We start from the raw sequence: 25,072 nt of genomic DNA, 5'->3' as shown, positions 1-25,072 counted from the left end.
AGGAGGGGTTTGCCCTGTCAAGCTGCCCTTATGCTCCTGGGTACCTCAAGAGATGAATAACTTCAAAACTCGAACTCGGATTTAGAAGTATTCTTTTCAAGCCTTAACAGAAGACCTATTTTAACTGGTCACCGATAATATTTAATTACCAGTAAAACATTTTTTGTAGTGTATGTTTCTGTAGTATTTATTATGGGAAAAATATACAGCCCATAGTTTAGTAAGATTATCTTTTACACCTGAAAAGATTAACTGGAAAACAATTGCTTCTATTTTTTTTTTTTAACATTGTGATACAAACAGCAGAACCTGTAGAGTATGATAGAAGGCAAGTGAAGCCATCTTTGCCCTTGTGAATCTAGCTGGAACTAAAATGGAACTAAAATGCTGGCGTTACCCCAGCAGTGGGAGGGAGCCCAGTACCTTACTGTGTCACAAAGTATATCCAGCCTGGCACTGGATATCTGTGTGCACGTAACACACACGCCTGTGGGAAAACTTATAGAGCCAGCATCTGCCACGTGGAAGAACTCACCACAGTATTTAGAGACTTGCTACTTGAGGGAGGGAAATCCTCGGGTCCTCAGAATGTCAGAAACTCTTTCTTCCCCAACCACTGTGTTAACTGCCCTCGGCTTTGGCATCTTGCTTACTGTTTCAGCTTTCTGCACCATGCATGTTTTCTGGTGTACTCTGAGTAGCTGAAGAGGTGTTTATGGTAGGGGGTATTGCAGATCTTACTTACCCCAATCTTCTGGGGTGATCTAAGAGGTTCTTTCTTGACGAGTTTGAGATAAAAAGCTGCTGGAAGAATGAAAATCAGCATGGTGGCAGAAGAAGCCCCTGAGGAAAGAGATGCAGAAGGGTTAAGGTCGCACAAGGCTGCCTGTCCTGGAAAAGCAGGTATCCGCAAGCACTCGCTTCAGGACAGGCAAATATAATGCTATTTTGTTATTCCTAGCATTAAAAGCAACATTCAAGTCATAGTTCATCCTGATGATGTATTTCAGAACTGTGTCTTTCTTGAGAAAATTAAAACATGGCTCACACATATTAAAATGTGTCTCATAACTATAACAAGCGGCAAAAAGCCGAACAATACTTGTTGGTAAAGACTTAGAACTACAACTACACACTCAGGGGACTGAACCCATCACACATTCTCACTGTCCGCTCTTCCTCTGCAATTTGTCCCCACCTGATTCTCTTCTGCCCTTAAAATCTAGTAACGCCCCTGCCCAGACTGAGAAATTAAATGTGCCAACAGACCACGTGGCTAAAGGAAATGAGTTGTTTTGGGCTATCAGCCTCCTGTTCCGCTAAAGACGTCCTGAACACCCAGCTGGCACTCACGGACTTGAGGGGCTTGCGGTAGTTAGCAACTGTCCTCCTTATTCTTCCCTCGAAGACAGAGCTCAAATCCCGTGTCCACCAACATGGCTTGATCTCTTTGAAGCTCAGTTCCCTTATCTCTTAAAAAGGCCCTTGGACTAAATGGCTAGAGGTGACTCCCACGATGGGTTGGGAGCAAGAGAACACAGCCAGTGCCAGTCACTGAGCCCAGCAGGGCCTGGCGGGGTTCTTAGGAGCCTGACAGGAACCGGGAGCCCTTCCTACACTGCATTGTCTCCGTATTTGACAGTTAAGGTGGTGGAAGTCTGAGCTGACCAAACAAAAGCTTTTCTGATACCCACCTATGAATCCAAAGATGTATTTGATGGTAGGTACAAGGATGACCAGCACATTGTTGAGTGCAATGATCATCGCGGCGATCAGAAAATGCTTCACCCAGCTGAAGGGTCTTTTGGGAAACAGCAGCGTGATCACTGAGGTACGAATCTGGGACAAAGATATTCAAAGGCACAGTCACTTCCTGGTTTTAATTTTTGCGATGATTTTAAGCATTCTAATCTAAAGCGTTTTGTTTTTATTTTACTCCCCCCATGCAGTTAAAAATACCTTGATGCTTTCTTCCCCTCACTTTCATTGTGTTGAAACACACCCAGTGTTGCATTTATAATCCCTACCGCTCCTAAGTTTGTACAGTTCAGCAGAATTAAGTCCGTTGGTATTGCTGTGCAAATTTCATGCTCATTTTTCATGTCTGGGAGCGATATTTTTCCTTGGTTGCATATCATGCACTCACTTTCTTGGACCTTAGAATCTTCGTTTAAAAAAAGAAGCTCAGGCAGAAGAGATGAGCCAGCAGCCGCGTGCGACTAACAGGCAGCAACACCCTTGCTGACGGTTAGGTGGGTCTTAATCTCATCAGACCGGCCTAAGCATTGAGGACAAGACCCAGAGACAAAAGCCGCAGACCGTAAAGCAATTGCCACAAGCTCAGCCCTTTCTTAATTTCCCACTGTGTTTAGCTTTCTCCACTGGTATTTTGAAAAAGAAAAAGGCGATACATTTTGTGTTTCCCCCTTTGTCCCCACACATTAATAGGTTACAGATCCACAAAAGGCAACCAAGGGGGCTTAATAACCTCAACATTCCTCAGAGGCCCGGCTCGCTCCTTTGCATGTAGCAGGCATTCAGTAAACACTGAGTTAAACTGACAGCAGGAATCTTTCCACTCCCTCAGGCTCCTTACAGCTTCCAGCCCTATTTCAGCAGCTGAAATAAGTGCTCGAAGGCTCAGATTGCAACAGAGCTCCGTAAGCAGGGTGTCAGGAGATAAAGAGGTCGCTGTGGCAGAGGGACAGAGAGCATGTGGGATAGGACAGCCTGACACAGAAACAGGCTTATCTCTGGAATCCGTTTCTGAGGACACTCTTTCGGACTTAGTAGAATTGCTCTACCGGCCTTTCCGAGAATAAGCCCTTCAGTTTAGCTGGAGCTCCCCATGTTCAGAAGTGATGGGACTGGTTTTCATGTAAAATGCTCAGTCCCGAACTCTCATACTGGTATGGAGACGGGAACTCACCACAGAGACAACATATGCAAACTCCACTTTGAAACATGTATGGACAACCAAAAAGAAAAAAAAAACCCACAATTCCAAGCTAAACCGTCGGCAGTTTCTCCTGCGGCATTCCTTTCATTCCATCCTTGGAAAATTAAAGCCATCTGTGTAGGTCAAAGGGAATTTCATTTCTAGAATGGCAAACTAAACAGTCCAGTCTTGCAAATGGTTCAAGAGTGACTTTGTGAAAATTCTGAAAAGTTGGATTAGTGACAAGTATGAAACTTACTGTGAAAAGCACCCAGAGGGACGTGGGCAGCTTGATGCCGCTTTGCCCAGTGGCCGGGCAGTCTCCACTGTGACTTGTGAAAGCGACTGGCTGTCTGTCTGACCACTGTGGTGGCGTCAGTAGGCATGCAGTAAGTTTTCTAGAGCGGTGCTGCCCGAGGGTGTGTCTGACTCTGGCAAGCAAGCTGAACGCAGACTCGTGTTTGATGAAGACGCTATGCTTATGTATTTTGTTGTTAAAATGATGCCCTCAGTTAAAAAAAAAAAAAAAAAAGCAAAAAGCAAAAACAAACAAATAAAAAACTGAGTCAAAGGCAATCCTGCATGACCAGGGCCTTTGGGAAGAAATACGGTTTCTGTAGGCCACATGGCAGATTAAGGTTCTGCCTACTCAAATGACAGGACAGAAAATGTACAGGTATAAATGTAGCTTTGCTTTCACGGTGAGTGAGCAGGAGAAAACCCCTCACAGGACGGAGGGAACGTGGAATGTCAACCGCCCCTAAAGCCAGCAACCACACCTAGAAGACAGGCTGAGAGGAGGAAACTCTGCTCATTCCACGTTACAGCGCGGCCGTTAGGAGGAAGAAAGCAAACAACAGAGTTGACTCAGCCCTATTACCCACAAAGCCCCGGTGCGCTTCCCGGTACCTGCGCGTCCCTTTATGTACTGATGCAATCGGATAAGGATGTAAAAATATGGGTCAGATGCAAGCCGGGGAAGTCCCGGGCCGCAGCCAGGGCCCCTGACCTAGAATGACGTTAGGACCGGCGAAGTTCTAGGTAGAATGTCAGCCGTCCCCACACAGTGTCTCCAGCACAGCCCCATTAGGAGGCGCTCTGTACTAACGCGGGGACGCAGGGTGAAAACCATAGATGCTCTGACAGCCCTGACTGACACCCTCAATAAACGCAGATTCTCCCGCTGAGCAGAAATGACTCCTCCTTCCGGTTGCAGGATGCTATCGCCCAGGGAAGGCATCTTTGGAATAGCAACTCCCCTGCAGTTTCTGACAATGCCCGCCACGTTTCCATGTCCGTGTCTGTACGTGCTTTGGAACGGGAGACCGTGACTGAACGCAGGGAAGCACAGCTGCAAATATTATCACCCGTCCTCTGCAAGGAGGGACATCCCACAGTGGATGGCCCACCCCACCCCTAAGGAGATCCGCGGTAAGCAGCTAACGGATAGCTAGCCCCCATTCGTCTGACTTCCACAACTGTCCGGCGACCATCACAGCCGGCTCCCACACACTTGTGACAAGAAGGAAAAACCCAACCTCACTTGAGATGAGAAGTGGCATAGGACGAAACTGAGCAGACAAACCCTTATCCTATCGCCTAAGAAAAGCTGGGGTGCCGTTTGCTGCAAGAAAAAAAAAGTGCAGAATAATAATAGCTCAAACTGGTAGATTTGAACCCAGACTAGGTTTATTTTGTTGCTTGTATATGGGAACCTTAAGGCCAATAGAGAAGCTTTTTGGTGCTTGAGTGTTTCTGAAGGCAAAGAGAGCTATCGGGGAGAGTCATGGCATCCAGATAAGCCTGTGCCATCCCGGAGAGCCGCGCCCAGCATTCTAGTCTCTGAAATCCTGCCCCCAAGTTACAAGAAAGGAATAAAAACACTATCTATAGTAGCTACCACTTTGTCAGAAACACATGAGGGTTTCGGGAAGCTGAAACTTCCTGCCACGGCCATTTGATTTGCTTGTTCACATCCTCACTCACATGGATTAACGGCACATGATAACCAGTTCATACATTCCAGGCCAGGCAAGAGTCACCCAAAAACCGTTTTCCATATCCGGCACGGCTGGTGCACCCCCTCTGATGGCCTTTCACTGTCCTGCCTGTGACCACTGTTGACATTCCCCCATGACTGTGGTAGCGAAAGGCCATGCCATGCGTGATGTCAAATTGCCAACGTTGAGTGAAAATACACAGGAAACGGTAGACATTGGTTATCATTCTGGACACTGGCTCTTACGCCCAATTTTGATCCTAATGGCATCCAACACTGACAAACTGCGATAGCCCTGATGATCAGATCTAGTCCGGGGCATTTGCTCTTCCACAAGATAAGAATTTCTCAGGGAGGTTCGGATTGTCAGCGTCAAGATATATTATCTCAAAGCGGCCTGTAGCTGCCCATGTCCATCAGCTCAGCAGTGATCTACTAGCTGCATGGCCACACTCATGTAGCAGATCCCCTTGCACAGAATACTTAAACAACCATGCAAGTGTCCCTGGTACCCTGAAACCTAGTGACTTCCTGACTCACAAGAAGGACCCCGGACAGGCTTGGCCCAGAGTAACCATCTCCGAGAAATGTTATCCTACAGCGCTCCCCGCTCAAGCCTGAGCTCATTTTAGGCTAACGTTCCACATATGACATCCAGAATGCTCACAGATATATCGGAGGCCAGGCGCTATTTCAGAGTGGAGGATCAGCCACGATAGTGACAGGGATTTGATTTCATGCACTCATGAAAAAGGAATGTGCCCAAATACACCCTCAGCACACAAGCTGAACTTAAAGGGACCGGGGCAGATTGTTCGTGCAGCTCTCCCGGGCCAAGTCTAGCGGGGAACATTTTGTTCACAGCGAAGCTGGCTACTGTGGCCCTTGTTTCTGCATCCCTAAAATGGATGAGTAAACTCAGTGTTTACGAAAGGGACAGAGTTGGCAGGAGGGTGAAGACCGGTGTCTGTCTGTAGGTGGTGTTTTAACTCGTGCAGCCCACACCCTCACCTCCAGCCCAGAGCCCTGCGACAGACCTATACCCTGATGAGAGCCGAGGAGCAGGAATCTCAAATGCCAGAGGGCAGGAGCTGCTTTTGGTGGGAGAGGTGAAAAAACAAACAAACAAACAAATACTCTCCTGATTGGTCATTTACTTAAAGAGTCTCCTTCCCATTGGTCGTCAAGACGTCGGGTCCAATAATCTGACCTTTTAGATGTCACCTCGGCACCACAAACTGAGGAACAAACTGAAATAAATGCCTTCAAAACTATGGCAAGGTGCGGCATGATCTTGAAGTTTGTGTGGCTTTGGCTTCCACATATTCCGGAGACAGAAGAACTTCTCTGACTTTCACTAGTCTGTAGATGACAGCCCAAGGTCTGCTTTTTTTTTTTTTTATTTGAATGTAAAAGTAAAGCTCATGGTTTTTGTCATACCTTAAAAAACACTATATAACGCTGCTCGCGGTGAATATATATTCTATATATTCAACTTTAAGTGCCTCCTAAATCCTGTGAGAAAATAATAATTGGCTGGACGCACAAGTGCAAACCCACAGCTCCCTGGATGAACACCGAGGCAGTACTCACTGGGAACAGGACGATGGGCACGGTTAATGTCACCGCCACCAGGACTGCCAGGCGCACCATCAGGAGAGGGGTGTCGAAAGTGTACACTCGGCTGTAGGCGTGGAGCAGCTCGTCTTCAACCTCCCCTGAAACAGGAAGAATTGGGGTTGGGGGGAGGTTGCCAAGTCGACACTGGCCACTCACAGACACACGTGACGGTCATGGGGGAAACAGGACGGTGGAAGCAGCCCAGGCCTGGGGATGCAGATGGCCCTGAGGCTGAAGAGCTGCTAAGGAGCTTCACGGGACTGTTTGCATCGTGTGTCTGCTACGAAGAACGGTTGCAAAGCAGGACGATGGAAAACAAGCCGTACAGGCTTGTCATGCCCACACCATCATCATCCTCTGACCTGCCTGCCCAGCTAATCCTGGTTCAGCTTCTTTGTACCCAGTGTGGAAACTCTAGGACTGCCATCTCTCTCCTCTCTCTCTCTCACTCTGTGTGTGTGTGTGTGTGTGTGTGTGTGTGTGTGTGTGTGTATTCACCTTTGAGCACATGTGAAAGCCAGAGGTTGATGTTGAGATATTTTCTCCAGTCACTTATTCCTTGAGACAGGGTCTCTCAGTAAACCCAGAGGTTGCCATTTTGGTTAGACTGGTCAGCCAGCAAGACCCTGGGCTCTACCTTCCTGCTCCCTAGTGCTGGGTTTCTGACATATGCCTCCACACCCAGCTCTTTATGGGTGCTGGGGATCCAAACTCAGCTCCTCTAGAGGTTTTTGAAGGGGTTTGTCTTACAAAAATCATTTAAAAAACATGCAAGGATGAATTACTGTGATATTTCTTTCTTTCATTGTACTGCTCTCTCAGCCATTTTACTCTGATTTATCTGATGCCTTCTTTGAGGATGACCATTCAGAATTCCAGACGCAAATGCCCATAAGATATGTATGAAATCAAGACACAAATGGCACATAGACACATATGACATCATAGATAGCCTGGTTTCCCCTCTCTTACTCTCAAGATGGGACAAAGAGGTACAAACGCACTCAGTAGCATTGATCTTGACTCTCTCTAATGCACAACCACTGAGAAATTAGTGCCAAAGTGAGAGCAAATGCTTGGGTAACAGTCAAATGTCAGTCAAATAGAAAAGACACCTAAGCAAAGAATGGCCTCTTCCAGAGTCCTTTCCTTCCCAATTGTCATGCATTCAATGTAATTTACAAATCAGAAAAAAAAAAAGTTGAGGTTCCAGGAGGATGAAGAATTACCTTTATTTACAACTTTGTAGACAGCCTTCGAAATTTCATGTGTATGTATTACAGGCACACCTCTTTTTCTATTTTAAAATAACTGAAATGTTTTCCAAAGCGCTATATGTCTTGCAATAAACACGTTAACAGAACTTAAAAAAAAAGTTGAAAGTTGAAGGTGTTTATTAAAAATGTCTACGTGTCTTGACACCTTGACTAATGTGCAAATATAATAACATACTTGCAGTTATTTCTCTACTGGGCTACACTTTTTGGAGGGAGTAAATAATGCCAACTTCTTTGTGTACTGCTGATGCCAGGTGGAATGTTCAATACATACTGTGGCCATATCATTTATACATAAAGATATACATAATATGTATACACAAATATAATAGTATAAACAGATACATATTTATATGTATATCATTTAAATAAATATGAACATATAAATACACACATACACACACACACACACACACAATTTAGACTAGTTCCAGATTGAAGGAAAATTTTTCGTATCTTTTTTCTTAGGACATTTTACTTAATATACCGGGATGCCAGCTTTAACTGATTGGTAGAGAAGAAGCGGGTTCAAACTTAAGGACTGTGAGTTCTGCCATTTTCTGGGCAGCCACCTTTCCCTAAAAAGAGTTTTACGGTATACAGTTGGATTAATTTTCATTTTTTTCTAGCCTGAGCTACAGCAGGAAACTAGACAAAGAAAGATCATCTGTACGTGGAGGAAATGAATTTAATTTGATGGATCTGGGATTTGGGAAGGTGAACTTACATGCGCACGTGGAGAACAGAGGCTGATGTTAGTAACTTCCTTAACTGCTTTCTCTCTTATTTTTTGAGGTAAGGTCTCTTACTGACCCCGAGCTCACAGATATTAGCTAGCTTATAAGACCCAGGGATTCTCCTGTCTCTGCTTGTCCAGAGCTGAAATTATAGTCATGTACTACCGTGCCTGGATTTGTACATAGGTGCTGAGGGTCCCTCAAGTTCTCAAACTCAGATGTCACGTGCCTTACCTACCGAGCCATCAACCTAGCTGTACCTTGAGAGATTTAAAAAAAGAAAATCAACATGGCTTCTCAAGCTGCTGGAATCTCTTAGCCAGATGGCTCCAGAGTCCATTTCCTTCGGAAAAGTGGCAAAGCTAAATAGCAAGAGTGCCCAATCTATAGTCATGATACTCACAGAAGGAACCAGAAATAATTTTATGTATCCAGATGAGTTGTCAGTCTAAGCACATGGAGACTGGCCGGGACGGGGTGACCTACCGTAGAACGTCAGGTAGCCGAAGAGGGCGGCCAGCAGGTACATGACAAGCATGCCCGTGATGGAGATATTGGACACCGTTTGCATCTTCCTCCGGGAACGGCTGGGAAGAGAAAGAACATCAAGCTTCATTTTCAAAGCCTCCCTGTGCAGAAAGCCACAGGGCACACTTCCTCGTGAAGCACCTCTGAATAAACGAACACGTTTGCAAATCAAATTAGAATGCCGAAACGACGGCTGCCTTACTCTTTCAGCTCACTGTAGATGGGAAGGACCTCGGGATGGCAGACAAAGGCAAACGCTAGGATTGGGATCGCGTAGGCCGTCTGCAGAACAAACACAACACCAGCAGTTTAGAGGTCCAGCACAGATGCCGATTCCAGAGCAGCTCAGTTTATGAGGTAAGATCCAGAGGTCGCGGTGCTCAGCCCACGAGGACTGTCACTTACCCGGGAGTTGAACACAAAGTATTTGGGTTGACACTTGTCACCGCTGTGGGCCTCATATTGCACTCCATTGCTGTGGAGGGGGCCGGTGGCGGTGGCGGTGGCGGCCTGGCTCTCCTCCGGCCCGGCAGGGTTGCGGTGAGCGTAATCCATCATAAAGTTCACGCCGGTGCTCTCCGAGTCATTGGGCGGTGTGATCACGTGCATTGGAAGTGTGCTGTTCAACGTCAGACTCCCGTTACCGTGATCCAGAACAGGCAAAGGGCAGGGGATTTGAAACTTCTTGTAAATCACCTAGATGCAGCCATAAGCAACAAAACCAAAACCAAACAAACAAAAAATCAAGCGCTGAGGGGGAAACAGAGAAATAAAAATCCACCTGTGTGTCCTGAGGGGTGCAGGGAGAACTCAGCTGAGGAGTCCCCTGGACTGCCTGGCCGTGAAGGCTCCTTCTCGCCTCTGCTCAAAGAGCAGGAACAGTGCTGCCTTCTGGTCAACAGTACCAGGCTGTGGTGAGCCCACTCCAGGCCTCTCTGGCTCTCCCATGACAAATATAATGTCTTGCTTACATTTCATGCCAAACTACTCACGATGAGTCACCAAAACTACCCCCCCTTCCTTTACCTCTTTGGGGGAAATTATTTACAAAGTTCACATCTATGATGTTTCGAGGAGTTTCTCCTTTGTCAGAACCACAGTTATCCTCTCCAACTGGGTAGCAGGCAGGAGAGAGAGTGGCTGGTCCACAGAGACGTGGTCCCAGCCACTCACGTATGCTACTTCCGCCTTCTTAAGTACTGGGTCACTACTGTGGTCCTTTGTTTAAATGCTCCTCCAGAGAGCCTAGCATATGCCATTTGCTACGACCTTGGCATTCTAATTCAGCTATTTTTAAACCCATGACTGTCCCTTTTTAATTCCAAATTAGAATACAATAAAATTGCTCGTGACGCAAGAACTATTTCATGTTGGTGAAGTGCTTGGGCGAAAATGAGGACACTAATAAAACACGGCGTGCTTGCCAGGCTGCAAGGACCGTGTCAACAAAGCACTTACCACACTGACAAAAAACAGCATGCACGTGAGGGAAAATCCGCTGGTATAGCCAAGGTAACCTAGGAAGTAGCAGGGAGATTTTGCAAGTGACTATATCATCTAAAAACGGCTTCCCTGTTAGAACAGGAAGTGAAGATAAGCATACTTTCAGTCAGAGAGTGAATTAATACCTAAATTTTTAAGGAGAGACAGTGGAAGGATGATCCCCACAGACACAAACACGACGAGGTAGTTGCCATTGAGGTACCATTCCCTAGAAAACAAAGAAAGAGGGTGTCGGGAACAGAAGAGGCCGCAGAGTCTCTGAGCATCGTGGGGAGGAGATCAGGCATACCCAGTGTTTTCTTCAAGCCCCATGAACGCTCTGATCACTTCAGGTAGCTCGTACTTGATGATGAAGAGGTAGCTTGACATGGCTGAAATGGGCAAAGGGACAGGTGAGCGGTGGTGCGCACCCCATCATCCCATGCAAGCCGTAAGGAATCACAAGTATTTGGGACATCCATTCTCCACGGGAGGGGGGGGCATCTCATCCCTACAGCAGAATGGGAAGGCCACATGCACTCTGGGTTCTGGCTTCTGGGTTCTCCTCAAGAGCAGATGCTTGTCCCTCCTGCTCACACACACGGGGCCACTGCTAAGTGTCCACGAGGATTCTGGGTTAAAGCCAAACGAGGGCTCTAGGGGGATTCCCAGCGCCGCATTTCCACTCTCTAGTTAGAGATCATCACCGACTGCGTTGCATGTGCCTGCAGGTAGCGGTCTCACAAAAGAAGGCGGAGGCCGAAGCCAGGAGAGCAGAATTGTGAGGCAGGCCTCCGGGCACTCCAGTCACTCTGGCTTTCCCTAAGGGACACCTGTCCCTCTGTGGCCTCCCAGAGCTGCACAGAGCATCTCAGAGCAATGACCACCGGAAGTCTTCCAGACTGATAATGGAGTATAAGAGAAAATAACTCCCCCCACCACCATTTTGTCTGTTACGGATTTGGGTTTCCCCCCCTCTCCTTCCGGTTTCCCATCGGTCAATTAAAAAAAAATACAGAAAGGGTCAAATTTCATCAGCACAATTTTGAAAATTTCATAAAATCTGAAACTTCTGACTGTGCACATGTATGCACACATATGTAAACCATGACCATTTTGCCTCCAGTGGGAGGGGTTTGTGCAACACTTCTTTCCCGGGTCCACCATTTGGTGGAATTTGACACTAATTTGTTATTTGACACACGGTGAAGGGTACAATTATTAAAAATAAACCCAGCAAGGTTGAGGCTGTAGTTCAGGGGTTAGAATGGCAGCCTGGCATGCACAGGGATCTGGGTTCTGGCTCCCACACACTACAGTTTTACACAGAAGTTTTAAGCATGTGTTGGGGGGGGCAGTGGTGTGAACAGGCCTTTAAGCTGTACCCTGAACTCTGACTAATTTCAAATCAGTCCCCAAGCTTCCATGGAGGTAAGAATGGTGCCAGGCATTTCTCACACTGCTGAGTTCTGTGGGTTACATCTTTTGATCACCTGAAAGTCTTGAAGAGGACAGGTGTGTGTCCTCACCCTCGCCTGTAGCTCGGGAGTTTGAGAAATTCAGTGACACAGCCAAGCTCGTACCTCAGGCAAAGGGCGGCCCCCCCGGAAGAAGAAACAGAACCTCTGTTACTTCCCTATTGTCAGAATGAAATGATTTCCCCAAATACCTGCTGCGTCTTCCGTCCACGTGGCTTGGTTAATCTTTACAACGTCCTTGGCTACAGCAGAGTCTTACAGAGCATAAACAGGAGCTGTTTCTGATGAGCTAGCTCGCTAAGGGACCGTTCCATTTTAGAGCCCTTAGCTGCTGAGTCTCGGTGATGTCACCACCGTTAATGTGTTTGGTCTTTGGAAATTCAGGGTGCTACAGGCCTGTTCGGGTAATGTCAACATCACCCTGCTGATGTTTAAAACACAGGTGGTGAATTGCCAACTTCTTAAGGGGTTGAAAAATTAAACTGTTCTAAATGTGGGGTTGCTAATTTAAGCAGTACAAGTGGCTCCCCTTATGTCAAACTACTAATCACATGGGATAGCCAAGGCGAGAGCATTTTTCTGCGGTGGCAGTGTGCAATCTTATCTCTCTTACCGACACACTGCTGTGCTTAGCTTGACACAGAGCCTGCTTTGGTCCACACCTGGATAAGTGTCTGCACTGACACGTTGAACTCTTATGGTGCCATCACTCAGCCTGAGGAGTTCAGGGCTACACACATTCAGGCCCCCTTCCTTCAGTTGTCACAAACCAGAGCAACCATGAGATGGTCTTAGGAGCAAGCATCAGGTGATCTTATGAAATGCTTGATCATTTAAATCTCTGTAAGGTGGAAGATTTTAACCAAATGTAGAATGGACTCTTTGACAGGCTTGATGCTTACAGCCCCAAGCCAGTAAAAAAAAAAAAAAACAACAACTAACCAAGCAACCAACAACAAAAAAATAGAATTTTGGAGATTCTGGAGCTTTCTTCCTAAGACTTTAGTCTAAGAACATCAATAAACACTACAGGATCTGGGGGAACAGCTCAGTGTTAGAGCTCATGCATATTTAGTGGGTTCAGTTGGTGGTGGTGGAGGGAATTTGGTGAGATGAAGAATTAGAAAGCGGTTGTTCTGTAAGGTGCTTGGTTGTTGCCAGAAGTTGTTTATTTTTTTTCCTTTGAGCATCCTATAAACGGTCCGCTGCCAGCTGCCACCTTACCTCCAATGTTCTGCATTGTGATAGAGATAAAGGCTCCAATTTTCCCAGGCCATCCAAATGCCTTCTCCCCTAATTTTTCATAAATTAAAGATCCTATTAAGAGAAGATAAAATTGCTGTTAGAGCATCGTTTTCATGCCTCTAGCGTTTCTTTATATAACTCTGGGATAGTAAGCATGTTCCTAAACAGTACCGAGAAATGGGAAAAACCGAAGGACAAGACCCCAGAAAGCAAAGAGCAGTGTCCAATGCTCTCCAGACAGAAGCAGACTCCATTCGCTTGAGCTGCACAGTGCTAGTAACAGCACCTATCCCTTCCATTTGCCAAAGTTCCCCCACCACCACCTCGGCATTTGGCTTGAACTTGAGCCAGTCAGCTTTCATTCTTGACCCCCACTCATCCAATTAACTGAAAACCTTGAGAGACCGTATTGCTGGGTTCGGAAAATTAAATAAATAAATGAACTGTGAAGCTGCTTAACAGCCTCCTTAGCTTATGATGCTGTGTGAGTGGAGAGAATCACGCTGGGAGAGGAGCCTTTGGGCTGGGACATGGACGCAGGGCGGCCTACCTCCTTCCTTGGCTGTCTTTATTAACAGGTGGACCGAGTAGAGTGATAGCATTGCCACAGCGAGCAGCAAGATTCTGCAACGGAACAGAAAGCACACGGGACAGGTTGGTCTTGGGCTGCTTTTTTAATAGTGGGTGGGACATTGCTGTGCTAAACATTGCAAGAAGCTACAGCAACAATTTCTGCCTCTTCGATCATCAACTCTGCAACAAAATTATGCCTTTGGAGGATTTCAGGAAACTATTCACACTGCCCCATGTCGCCTTGGGTGCCACACAGCCAGGACTTTCTATGTTACACACGCTTCAGCGACCTCCCAAAGCTGCTTACCTCGCAGCGGAGACGCTGATGTGCATACAGTTAACACAGCACATCATTCGGCATCCGCTGCCTGCATAGCATGTCTGCATCCATGGGTGGCAGGGAAAAAACCAAAAGAGCAAAAAGCAGTAAAAGTCAAGAACCTGGCTAAACCTAGGCTTAGACACTCGGACATTTTGACTCCTGATCTTGTCCATGAGAAGGGAAGGTGCCTTATTCATGGGGGGCAGGGGGATGTACCTTAAAGAAAGCAGAGGAGGGTTGAGCACAGACAGCAGGACCAGCCCTTAGTCGTATTCAGAAGGGATGAAGCCTGCTGTCAGGAGCCTCAGCAAATGGCTTTTATGTTAGTGCTCATCAGTGTGTCTCCAAAACCAAGAATTGAATCACAGAAAGAAGAGTGTGGCCAGAGCTGGGCATGGTGGCACTTGCTTGTAATCTCAACTCTTGGGGAGCTAAGGCAGGAGGATTATTAGTTCAAGGTCATCCTGGGTTACAGAATGGAGACCTTGCCCAAACAAACAAACAAACGAATGAATGTGGATCACGTAGATAATAAGTGAAAGGGTAACACCTAAAACGGTAAAAAGCAAGCTTTCCCTCTTTTTTTTTTACCTTATTTGTGCACACACATTTCCCCGCAGCTTATCTGAAAGTCCCCATGAGACCCCTGCTGCATTGGGTACCTTTAGACCGTGGACAGCACACCCCAAGCTACTCTTGCTGAAGGTGTCCCTGTCTTCCGGAAACCAAGTCCTCCAGAACAGCCTAACCTAGATGGCTCACCCATAGGTGCAGCGTGGATAGCCCTGTCTTTAAAGACTTACGTAGTTCAGATTACGTGATTTTGTTCCATGGGGGGAAAAACTAATGAGCATTCCTATACCTTAAACGTGTGCCTGCCATGGTGTACATTCTGAAAAACAAAATCAGTGGAACGCTGTGTCGCTTGCTTAGAATTAAGTTCCGCGTCTGTTAGACGGGCAAAGCACATTGCACGGGGTTTAGCAACGTGACTGCTCTGGTCAAGTTTAACCTGGTAAAATGGAGGCTTCGTTTTAAAAGTGGAATGCAATGTTCTCCGGGTGCTCCGTGGCCCGAGGCTGAGGAAAGTGTTTTCCGCTCCTGCTCATCAATGCACTGGGATAATTTCTTAATTACTCTTAATGGCACGAATGATTAATGAGAAGGCAGTCTTTTTGTCTCAAAGGTTGTGTTCATTACACAGGCATCAAATGTATCATGAGCCTACTATGCAGATGGTAAACAGCTAATTGGGTTCAAACACGGCTTATTAAAGCTAGTATAAAAACCCGCTCAGCTAGAGACCGTTATACACCACACAGTTCATTTGACACAAGATAAATATTTATAGCTCCGATCCTTGGTCCTTAAATAGCTGTGTGATTACCTAATCGCATGTGCCATCAGACAAACAGCATAGATTTAATAAAGTGTGAGTGTTACATTCTTAGACCGTTAGCTCTCGAGCATTGTGTTGGGGACCAGGCTCCCACGTCCACGTGATTCCTAACGTGCAACTTTACACTTGTGAAGAATGTGACCACAGACAAGCGTGTCTTGGAAAATACCGAACTGAGGGTAATCATGCAAACGCCTGTGGTTGTCCGTCAGAGGCAAGGCCCCTGTCCAGCCATCCTATTGGTCAGCTGCGCGACACTGCTCCTTTGAGGCAGGCTTTGACCAAGTGTGGCGAAAGCGCACAGGTTTGGAAACGCGCATGAGTCATTCCACAAATATCCTCCATGCCAGGCACCGTGTTCAGGTTTAGGAAAGGGTACACGATGAGACACGGGGAAGCTAGACACTATGTAAATCAGACAGGCACACACAGGGGTGTTACAACCAAGGTGTGTGTGTGATACATTGCCCCTGTCACAGAGGTCAAGGAGGGCTGTGCTGACGTGATGCCATGCTGAGATGTGGGAGTTAACTAAATAAAGAAGGGAGAAAAGGCTCCGGCGCCATGCACAAAAGCCAGTGAGCTGGTGCCCGGTGCCCAGAGGCACAAGGAATAGCACCAGGGCACGCAGAGGGCTCGCAGATGACACGAGCTATTTTTTCCTAAGATTATCCGAGAATCCAGTTTGCTTTGGAGAGAGATTATTTCTGATTACTGAACGCTACACTATTTCAAGCATCCCTCAGTGCTGAGATGCTCCGAGGAAGGGTTTACTTCTTTCCGCGGAATGATGGGCTGCACTCACATTTTGGTGGTTGGATACACAAGCATTCTGCCACTTGATTAAAGATGCTCAAAAAAGCAGCACTGTGATCAAAGCCCACCGGCCTTCGCTCAGGTGGCAGGTCTACATAAGCGCAAGGGCAATTTACCATTATCTCCTCACGTTACTCTTGTTCGCAGAGAGCCTGCATCAGGTGTCAGGCTAGACACAAACCTGCCTGGCACTAAACGCAGACCCGTGTGTCCACTTACATGAAAAGGACAATCCCGGTGTTGGCCATGGCGTAGGACAGGCCCAAGATCCCGCTGCCCATGATGGCATTGCTCAGGTTGAAGGACGACATTCCGAAGGACGTCGTCCCGGGGTGCTTGGAGAAAAGAAGGGCAGCATGAACAGACGTTTCCCAAAGGGGGGGGGGGGTTCTTTTCTTTGGTCAGCCTGCTCCCATGAGGCCGTGGCCCCAAACAGGAAGACAAAACTCATAGCGAGTAAAAGCCGTTAACTACCCAGAGCGTCGAGATGGACTGCAAGGCTTGGCCTCGGCACAGGCCGCAGGAAGAGCTGAAAACTACAGACAAGCAACGAAAAGAAGGGAAAATAACTTATGGCTGCAGATTACGTTTGGGTTAGGATGATTTCTTGAAAAAACAAATACATTTCATAAATGATTCATGCAGCCATATGGCCAATGAGAAAAACAAGCCTTTATTCCAGTAAGGGCCTGAATAAACAGAGAATGTGCTGATGAAGGGCTGGAAAATTTCAGTCACGCTGTTTTCCCACCGAGACCTTGGTCGGTCAGACGCCCTCCGTCCTGTTTACCTCCTGAAAGCGGTGGCACTTACGTGTTCATCCCCATAGTCGGCCAGCTTCTTCTTCCCCAGAAAGCCATTGGTCAGGAACTTCTGACTTTCGGCATCTTCGTTAGCAAATTGGCTGAACGAGCACAGAATCGGAAAGGGGGAAACAAGGGAGGGGGTGTTTCAGTAAATGCTCTGACGGGCATTTAAGAAGCAGAATCAGGGAAGACAAGGTCCAAAATGTTCTTTCTTCTCTTCCTTCACACTAGTGGTCCTTCTAGACCAACCCCTGAACTCTCAATGAGTAGTCTTGGGGAAGGAGAGAATGTTACAACGAAGGACATACTTTCAGTTGAAATTTCTGGATGCTATTTTCCCCCCAACACTGACTTTAAAAAAAAAAAGAGAGATTAACTGAGCTTAATTTTTTGTCCCCTCTTAGGAGCCCTTCTGAAGATGTGGTGCAGAGCCACGATCCTGAGATTTTAAAACTACTCTCATGCCACAATGAGATGATACTTTTATCATTGTTTATTATTATTATTAATTTGGGGTGCTAGAAAGGAACCCTCTGCCACACCCCTTCTGATTTTACCAAGGTAACAAATGGTCAGGCACTCCTCTTATCTGATGTCCAAAATATCTCTGTGGGGAGCCGTCCTTGGTGAGGTGACTGCAGTCAGGAGTGGGAAGGCATATGTGTCCCCCTACCAAGCCCTACCTGTGGTTCTTCCCAGCAGCACACAGTCCCGGGAGGACCGAACCGCCACTGCTTCCACCTTTTCACCTGCACCTGCCTTTGCCTGTATTGCTTATTGGAAAATGGCTGCAGTATAATTCTGGGTGATTATATGGTTACATGTCTGTGTGTGTGCATGCGCGTGTGTGCATGCACTAATTACTCAGAAAGTGCATTTTGGTTATTATTAGCTAATAGATGAAAGTTTTTGATGAAACCCAGTGGATTGGCAGAAAAGTTGGGAGAGAGAGCAGAATTCAAAAAAAGCATGAACCACAGGGCGGTGGTGGCACACACCTTTAATCCCGGCACTTGGGAGGCAGAGGCAGGAAGATCTCTGAGTGGGAGGCCAACCTGGACTACAGAGCATCTTCCAGGACAGCCAGGGCTACACAGAGAAACCTTGTCTTGAAAACTAACAACTAACTAACCAACCAACGGAAGGAAGGAAGGAAGGAAGGAAGGAAAGAAAGAAAGAATGGAGGGAGGGAAGAAGAGAGGGAGGGAAGAAGGGAAAGAAGAAAGGAAGGAAGGAAGGAAGGAAGGAAGGAAGGAAGGAAGGAAGGAAGGAAGGAAGGAAGACAGGTATGGGCCATAGAGGCTCATGATGACGATGATGATGATGATGATGATGTGCCTGCACTCAGGCTGGAGGCTACACAAGGTCACTGAAGCCCTCTTCCTGCTCTGGTCAGCCACAGCAGTTGCATGCCAGAGCTCTGAGGCTGTGGCCAAGGGGCCAGTCTCCCTTTCAAGAGGCCTGACCAGCAAGGGCAGCTGACAGCATTATAATCTCACCCACGAAAATATAACCAGCCTCTGTTGCTACATCGCACTCTCAGTTCTGCATGAAAAGGCTTCCTAGCTGACACTTGACGGATTTTAAGGCATCTCTCACATTCAAGAGTAAGATCCAAACAACTTGAGGAAGACAGTCCTTAGAAACACAATGAAAAGCAGACTGCAGGAGCGGAACCCTTACAAACTGTCCTTTCTAACGGAAGCTAGTCCTGAAAACACTCTGACAGGGACAAGGCACAGCTATTGGGTCTGGCGGGAAGAGGCACGGCCAGGGGACGCTTGGACAGTCCAATAGAAGGTACATCTAGAACAATAGACACGCACAAATCCTTCCATATGTTTCCAGGAACCACAGAGCAGTTCATGCTGAGCGAACATGGGAAGAACACGCCCTAGCTTCGCCCCATGCTTCTCACAGGAGACACGGTGCCCTCGGCAGCTGCCCCTTCCATGTCCACGGTCCTCCTACCATCTTGATGTGTTTAATGTTCTAAGTGTGTGGGGGGTGCGGTTATTACACAATGTTCACAGTTGGAACCTGGGCTGACAGGATAAAAACGGGATGAAGGACTGTAAACACAAGTGCTTCTTCCAGTGCAATCCAAACCGAAGCGTGTCCAACACTTAAAGTTCACTTTCCTTAGCAAACTGAAATCCCCACTGCACGGCTGGCTCCTGAAGCTGAGAGTTTGAAAGTAAGCACATAACTTGTGTCTGCAGGTTCTTATTTTGGCATAAGATGAGACGCAGACATAAGACAGACTGAGACTGAAAGAAATATGTGAGAAATGCCCTCAGCATGTTAAATATTTTGATACCGGGCCCAACATCTATTGCAAACATAAGGGAAATACAGCTACAGAGTCATGCCCACACCAAGAACAAACAAAACCCATCTATTAAAGGTGAATGTAAAATCACAAAAATGACCACTGATGCCTGAGCCAGCAGCTAGAAAGGATGACGCTGGGAGCTGAGCTGTTGCGGGTGAAGTTGAACAGCATCCCCTCTGAACCCTAGTGACCAGATCCCCTTTCCCCTTCGCCACATCCACCCTTGCAGAGCTCACACCTGAGTGCGCTCCCCTCAGGAGGAAAAGAGCCTCAGACTTGGGCCAGCACCTGCTGAACATCCCTTTGTATTCTGAACACTTAGTTACGTCTTGGAAAGGGGGGGGAGGAAGGAGCACAATTTGCAATTTGCACAGAAGCTCAAAAAAAAGATAAGTCACCCCTAACTCAAGCAACAGCCCCGCAAAGGCTGCTGCGCCGTGCTTTAGCACGATCAAGAGCCACGAGTTTAGACACTGTCCTGATTTACTCTTGACTAGCCCAACGAACCCAGACTCGCTGCACGGGTGGGAAGCATGAGAATTTGGCCTCCCCCTGACTGGCCCTCCCTGGCAGTGTGAAGGAGCCGAGAAGTCCTGAAACCACCTGCGGAAGCTGCAGGGGTCCTGCAGAGACTAGCAGCTGGTGGACGACTCGAAGGACCTGAAGCTATGAGGAAAGGTTTTAACAGGCTCAGAATATGCCATAGACTTAATGGGTGAACCCCGTGATAGTTTGTGGATGAGATTGTTCAGGACATGCTTTCGGAGCAGAAACCAACCAACCAAACCACCACCACCAACAACAACAAACCTCTGTTGACACATGGCATTGAAGGCATAGTCAAAGGAAGACGGATTTAAGGGAGACTCTCCCAAAGATAAAGACAACAATAGGCTGATGCCAGCGAAATGTGCGTCACCCTGGAGTCAAGGACATTAAACTTCAGTTTCCAGTCAGCCACGCAAGAGCTAATATGTTAAAATCAACACTGCTATCTCACATTGATCCGCAATAAACCCAACCTTTCCACCAAGACCCTGGTTTTCCCAGCCCCAGGTCCATCTTCTTTTTCCACAGAGCTGTACCTGTTCATGGCTTCCTTCTCGGAGTTCCCCAGTATGCTCTGAATACTTTCTCCGCTGCTGCTGTCATCGTCAGGTTCAATGTTGACATTTCTCAGTTCCACGGGGTCCATTTGCCCAGTCATCATGCTCCTGTCCACACAAGAGCTTCTTCAGTGTAAACAATATGGAGCTTAAGGCTCTTCCACTTCGCGTGATGCTCAGCACGCTCTGTTCTGAAAACAGAGCACAAGACTCATCATTACAGTTTGCTTTGGGTTGGCGCGGTGAATCTGAACCCCCTGCTCTGTCGACGCTCGCTCGCTCGCTCGCTCGCTTGCTTGCTGTAAAACATGAAGTCCTTGGAAACCTCACAAAAACATGCCCTGAATGTTTCCCTCACTGACTACAGAAAGAACAAAAGAAACAAAGAAGGAAGGAAGGGAGGGAAAGAGGAAAGAAGGAAGGAATGAAAAGAAAAGAACATGCAGATATTTTGCAACCCGCTATGGGAATTAAAAAAAATAATAATTCAAGACGTTGGCAGCAGTCGTCATGAAGATTTAGGTCTTTGTGAGCTGACTGTATGCTTTTGTAAAATGGAGGGGGCAGGACAAAAGTAAATTATTGACAAAGGAAGGTCTGCCAAGGATCTCCACGAGCAGTAACTAGAAAGAACATGAGTGCTTCAATTTAGCTGGGTATGAACAAGTCCAAGCCACCGAAGTACTTGATAATATGCAGCCCCGGACAGGACCGAGTTCAAAACCATGTTCTAGGCATCTGGAATGCAAGCCACAGTCGAAACTATTAACCAAATAGATGTGGAGGTTTGTCTTCCAACTGGCATTGGACATTCGTCTACAGCAAATCAAAATGTACAGTAACCACAAAGAGATTTGTCTTTTATGCTGTGCTCTGGCTTTGCGGCATTGGGTCTCAGCACAACTTTGGGTTTTATTCTCACTGTAAAGGGAAGAGGAGGATTGTCTGGCCTTGACTTCTCTGAAAACACCATAAAGCATCCTATGACGTTGATGGATATTTCCTGAGACACCGCTAGATGCTTTCAGCAGAAGGGAGTGAGGCTAGTATGTGAGCTGCCCACCTGCTAAGCACATAGTGAGCAGAGGCACAACCATGGAAAATGCTCCAGAACTGAAAAAGCAACAAGTCCTAAGAAACATGAAACATACACTCGAGAATGCCCCCCCCCCCCGCCGCCAAGCCCAACAACCAGAAGTACGTGTGGGGGAGGACTTTGAGCTCAGGACTCCAAACTGTGAAAGTTCGAAACACCTGTGGAAACTCCTTAGTGTGAATGTCAGTAGGCCCAAGAAATGACCAGCATCCCAAGTAATGTAGCAATATAAAATAGGCTTTTAAAGTTGTATAATAATAATTTCAAAATCCAAATAAGAAAATAGCATCTATGAAATAAGAATGTTGTAAAACAAGGAAAGTTTAGTTTATGCAAAATCAGTTTTAAAATTAAGAAAATAAAAAACAGATTTAGAAACAGGAAAAGTAGGCTGAAGGAAAAGTTAGGAAAGTGGGAGCTAGAGCCACAGAAATCACTCTGATTGTGGCAGCAAGAGATAAAGAAATGTGAGGGAGAGGTTAAGAGATTGAACAGGGTCTAACATTTGCTCTCATGTGACAAAATCTCAAGAGTAGAGAGACTGAATAGAAAGAAAAACTGATGAAGAATTGGCTCAGAATTAAGGAAAGACAGCAGACCCCAGAACTTCAAAAAGGAGGTGCATTTCAAGCCAGAGGGATGAAAATGAATCCCTTATTAATACAAGACAGAGTAAGTGTGTAACATGAGAAGACTTTATAAAGTTACAAAGTTTCTAACTTTAAATGGTACAATCTCCGTCTACCCTCACTAGAAAGTATACTTTGAATTTTGATCTTTTGTATGGCTCCTTTGAGACACTAGGTGGTAGCAGTGAGCTCCAGGGCCCAGCCAGCCATGCCGCCATGATTGAAAACAGCCAGTTCTCTACCATTTGCCGTGTTTGTAGTGTGCTTGGACAATCTGGTCTTGGGTGTCCTTCAAAGGCCCATGTATTGAAGGCTTGGCTGTCAGCCTCTAGCACTATTAGGAAGTGGGGGAACCTTTAGGTCACTGAAAGAAGGCTTTTCCGAACTCTTCCTAAAGCTGTGGGGTTGGCATCTCCAGAATTCCCCATGTGCTCGCTAAGTTCCGCGTTTCATTGGGAGAGTCTGAGCGTCTGGAGCGGCCCCCACCCACTCCCACAACCCTCCTTGCCCTCTGCTTCCGGTGTCCTTCAAATGCTTGTGATTGTAGGCGGTCTGCTGCCTGAAGAACTGTGTCTGTTGGATCAGACAGCTGGTTTTCCGGTGCTGGGGGCGGGGTTCCGGGCTACCTGCTGCCTGGCTGGTATTTCTGGCTCCTCTGAAGTATGTGCAGCGTCTGAAGGAGACGCTGAGTGTAAGGGAGGAACGCCTGCAGGGGCCACTCCTAGGTGGCTTCCATTCCTGCTTGGTATACTCCTTCCTCTGTTGTCAAGGCCGTGACGCTCACCAGAGAGTCCTTTGCAAGTGCTCTTTATGCACTAGATTACAGAATTAAGGACCAAAAATGGCAGACCGCCATCTTCTTAAAAACAACATAATATCTAACTATATTCTAGATACTTCTACCCACTCGTAAGCATAGCTCTCACTCCTCATCAAACAAGCTTTTTTTTTTTTTTTTTTTTTTTTTTTGCAACATATAGTGGCTACTACAGCAATTCCCAACTGGTCAAAATGTAGAGGATAAATGAGCATGAGATGCACAGTCCAAACTACAATGAAAATCCTAGATGTAAGGTTCAGGGAGCATCACTGAAGAAGGGATGGGTAGGAAAACTGTAAGAGCTGGAGAACCAGGCCTCCTGCAGCCAGAAAGTATCTTTAGATGTGGACAGGGAAAGCAGTGCACCCATGAAATCTCAACAGTAGGGTTGCCTAAACAGCACGTGCGTAATGGCCACACCAGCTGCCGTACCAAACTCAGGGGAAATCTCACAGGGCCTATCCATCGACGAAGAGCTACATGGCTGCTGAGATAGAGAGAGAGAGAGAGAGAGAATCAGTCTCCTCCAGGGATGGACACACTGACAGGCTATCGAACCAAGTGGTCAGCCCTGAACACACGTGCTTACAAGCAACAGCATTGTAAGTGTCTGCATTGATGTGCGCCAGTTGTAAGTATAGAAGAAGGCGTCACAAGCTTGAGAGGTGGGGCCACGGGGGGAGTTGGAGCAGGGGAGTGGGATGGAAGGCGTGGAAATGTGGAAATGATGTAAATACAGTACTCATATATGAAAGATGACCGTCCAAACAGAGGACAGTGCACCAAGGCGAGGTTCCTTGGTGAGCACTGTCCCGGGCCACCTGCGACCTAAGGTCCCCTTTGAATATGCTGACATGACTTGATGTTGCTACAGAGCCCCTCTAGAAAAACAACACACTTAGCCCGAGGCCTGATCCCTCTCAGATTTCCCAACGCTGTCTCTGCTCTGGCTTCTTTGAATTCTTCAGAGTTGCGCTGAGTGATAACATCACCAGCTACTGCTTGCTGCACCTCCCACAGGCTTGTTTTCTACAGTGTTTCAAGTCTCCTTGCTTAAGTCTCTAGAGGTTATGCCCCCTACCCCTCTGGTAAGACTTTGAAGTATGTTAATGGAGTTAAGGGAGAGCCATAATGCGGGTAAGATACTGTCCTGCAAAGGGAGTGTCTGTAGATACCTTTCTGGAAAAAACAATAGTATTAGCAGCAATAGGCCCAGTAAAGAAGACTGTTCTATCAGGAATGCCCGTGAACAGAACAAAAAGGTGGAGGAGGGCAAATTCAGCCTCTTTCCCTACCCTGGAGCATCCATTACATTCCCAGCTCAAGGGCCTTCTAACCAGTGGCTTATGCAAATTACTGCCTGGCTCTGAAACCCGCAGCCTCAGAATAAATTCTTCAACCAGGCTTTCTGGTTCTCTAACTTTCACGTGGGACCTCTAACTCTTCATTATCTCATGGGCCAATTCCCATAATATATTGTGATCACATCTATTAACTATTTGCCTGCTGTTTACCTCCTGTTTGCCCAGCTTCCTTGACTTTTAACACATAGATTTTTGAGCTACAGCCATGCCCAGGCTTCTCTTTTAAGTTGTGCTTCCTCGTGACCAGAGGTCTAACTGACGCCTGCATATCTCAGCGTTTAAATTCCGTGTGTCTAAAATCTTCCTTCTTCTCTACCGCAAGCCTCTCTAAGAATGTTGCCGCATGGGTGCAGCTATTTGGACCAGAAGCATGAGTCTGCTATCACAAACACCCCTTTTATCCTGCCTTCCGGTCCTGTACAAAGCCCAGACGGCTGTACAAACAGCACAAGCTTTTCTCACACTGGTCTGCCCTGTTCCATCTTTTCCACCATCACTTGTG

General features: G+C 46.8%; 1 protein-coding gene across 3 annotated transcripts in view; it reads right to left on the bottom strand.

Annotated features, from left to right (window-relative positions):
• The window catches only part of Slc38a4 (solute carrier family 38 member 4), a 57,824-nt gene that overhangs the window by 2,930 nt on the left and 29,822 nt on the right, over positions 1-25,072 (bottom strand). For all 3 annotated transcript variants that reach the window (XM_021632828.2, XM_021632829.2, XM_021632827.2), the window contains exons 2-15: positions 20,641-20,852; positions 17,228-17,318; positions 16,634-16,749; positions 13,855-13,928; positions 13,284-13,376; positions 10,892-10,973; positions 10,728-10,810; positions 10,558-10,616; positions 9,505-9,795; positions 9,302-9,381; positions 9,058-9,158; positions 6,531-6,655; positions 1,695-1,839; positions 746-843 (exon numbers count right to left, since the gene is read on the bottom strand). In XM_021632828.2, the coding sequence (XP_021488503.1) occupies positions 746-843; positions 1,695-1,839; positions 6,531-6,655; positions 9,058-9,158; positions 9,302-9,381; positions 9,505-9,795; positions 10,558-10,616; positions 10,728-10,810; positions 10,892-10,973; positions 13,284-13,376; positions 13,855-13,928; positions 16,634-16,749; positions 17,228-17,318; positions 20,641-20,765 (1,563 nt within the window). In that variant the 5' untranslated portion in view covers positions 20,766-20,852. The remainder of the gene's footprint in view (positions 1-745; positions 844-1,694; positions 1,840-6,530; positions 6,656-9,057; positions 9,159-9,301; positions 9,382-9,504; positions 9,796-10,557; positions 10,617-10,727; positions 10,811-10,891; positions 10,974-13,283; positions 13,377-13,854; positions 13,929-16,633; positions 16,750-17,227; positions 17,319-20,640; positions 20,853-25,072) is intronic.

This window comes from Meriones unguiculatus, chromosome 8 (assembly GCF_030254825.1).
Source record: "Meriones unguiculatus strain TT.TT164.6M chromosome 8, Bangor_MerUng_6.1, whole genome shotgun sequence".
NCBI lineage: Eukaryota > Metazoa > Chordata > Mammalia > Rodentia > Muridae > Meriones > Meriones unguiculatus.
The sequence above is the reverse complement of the archived record's forward strand: the minus strand, read 5'-3'. Positions and strand labels throughout refer to the sequence as shown.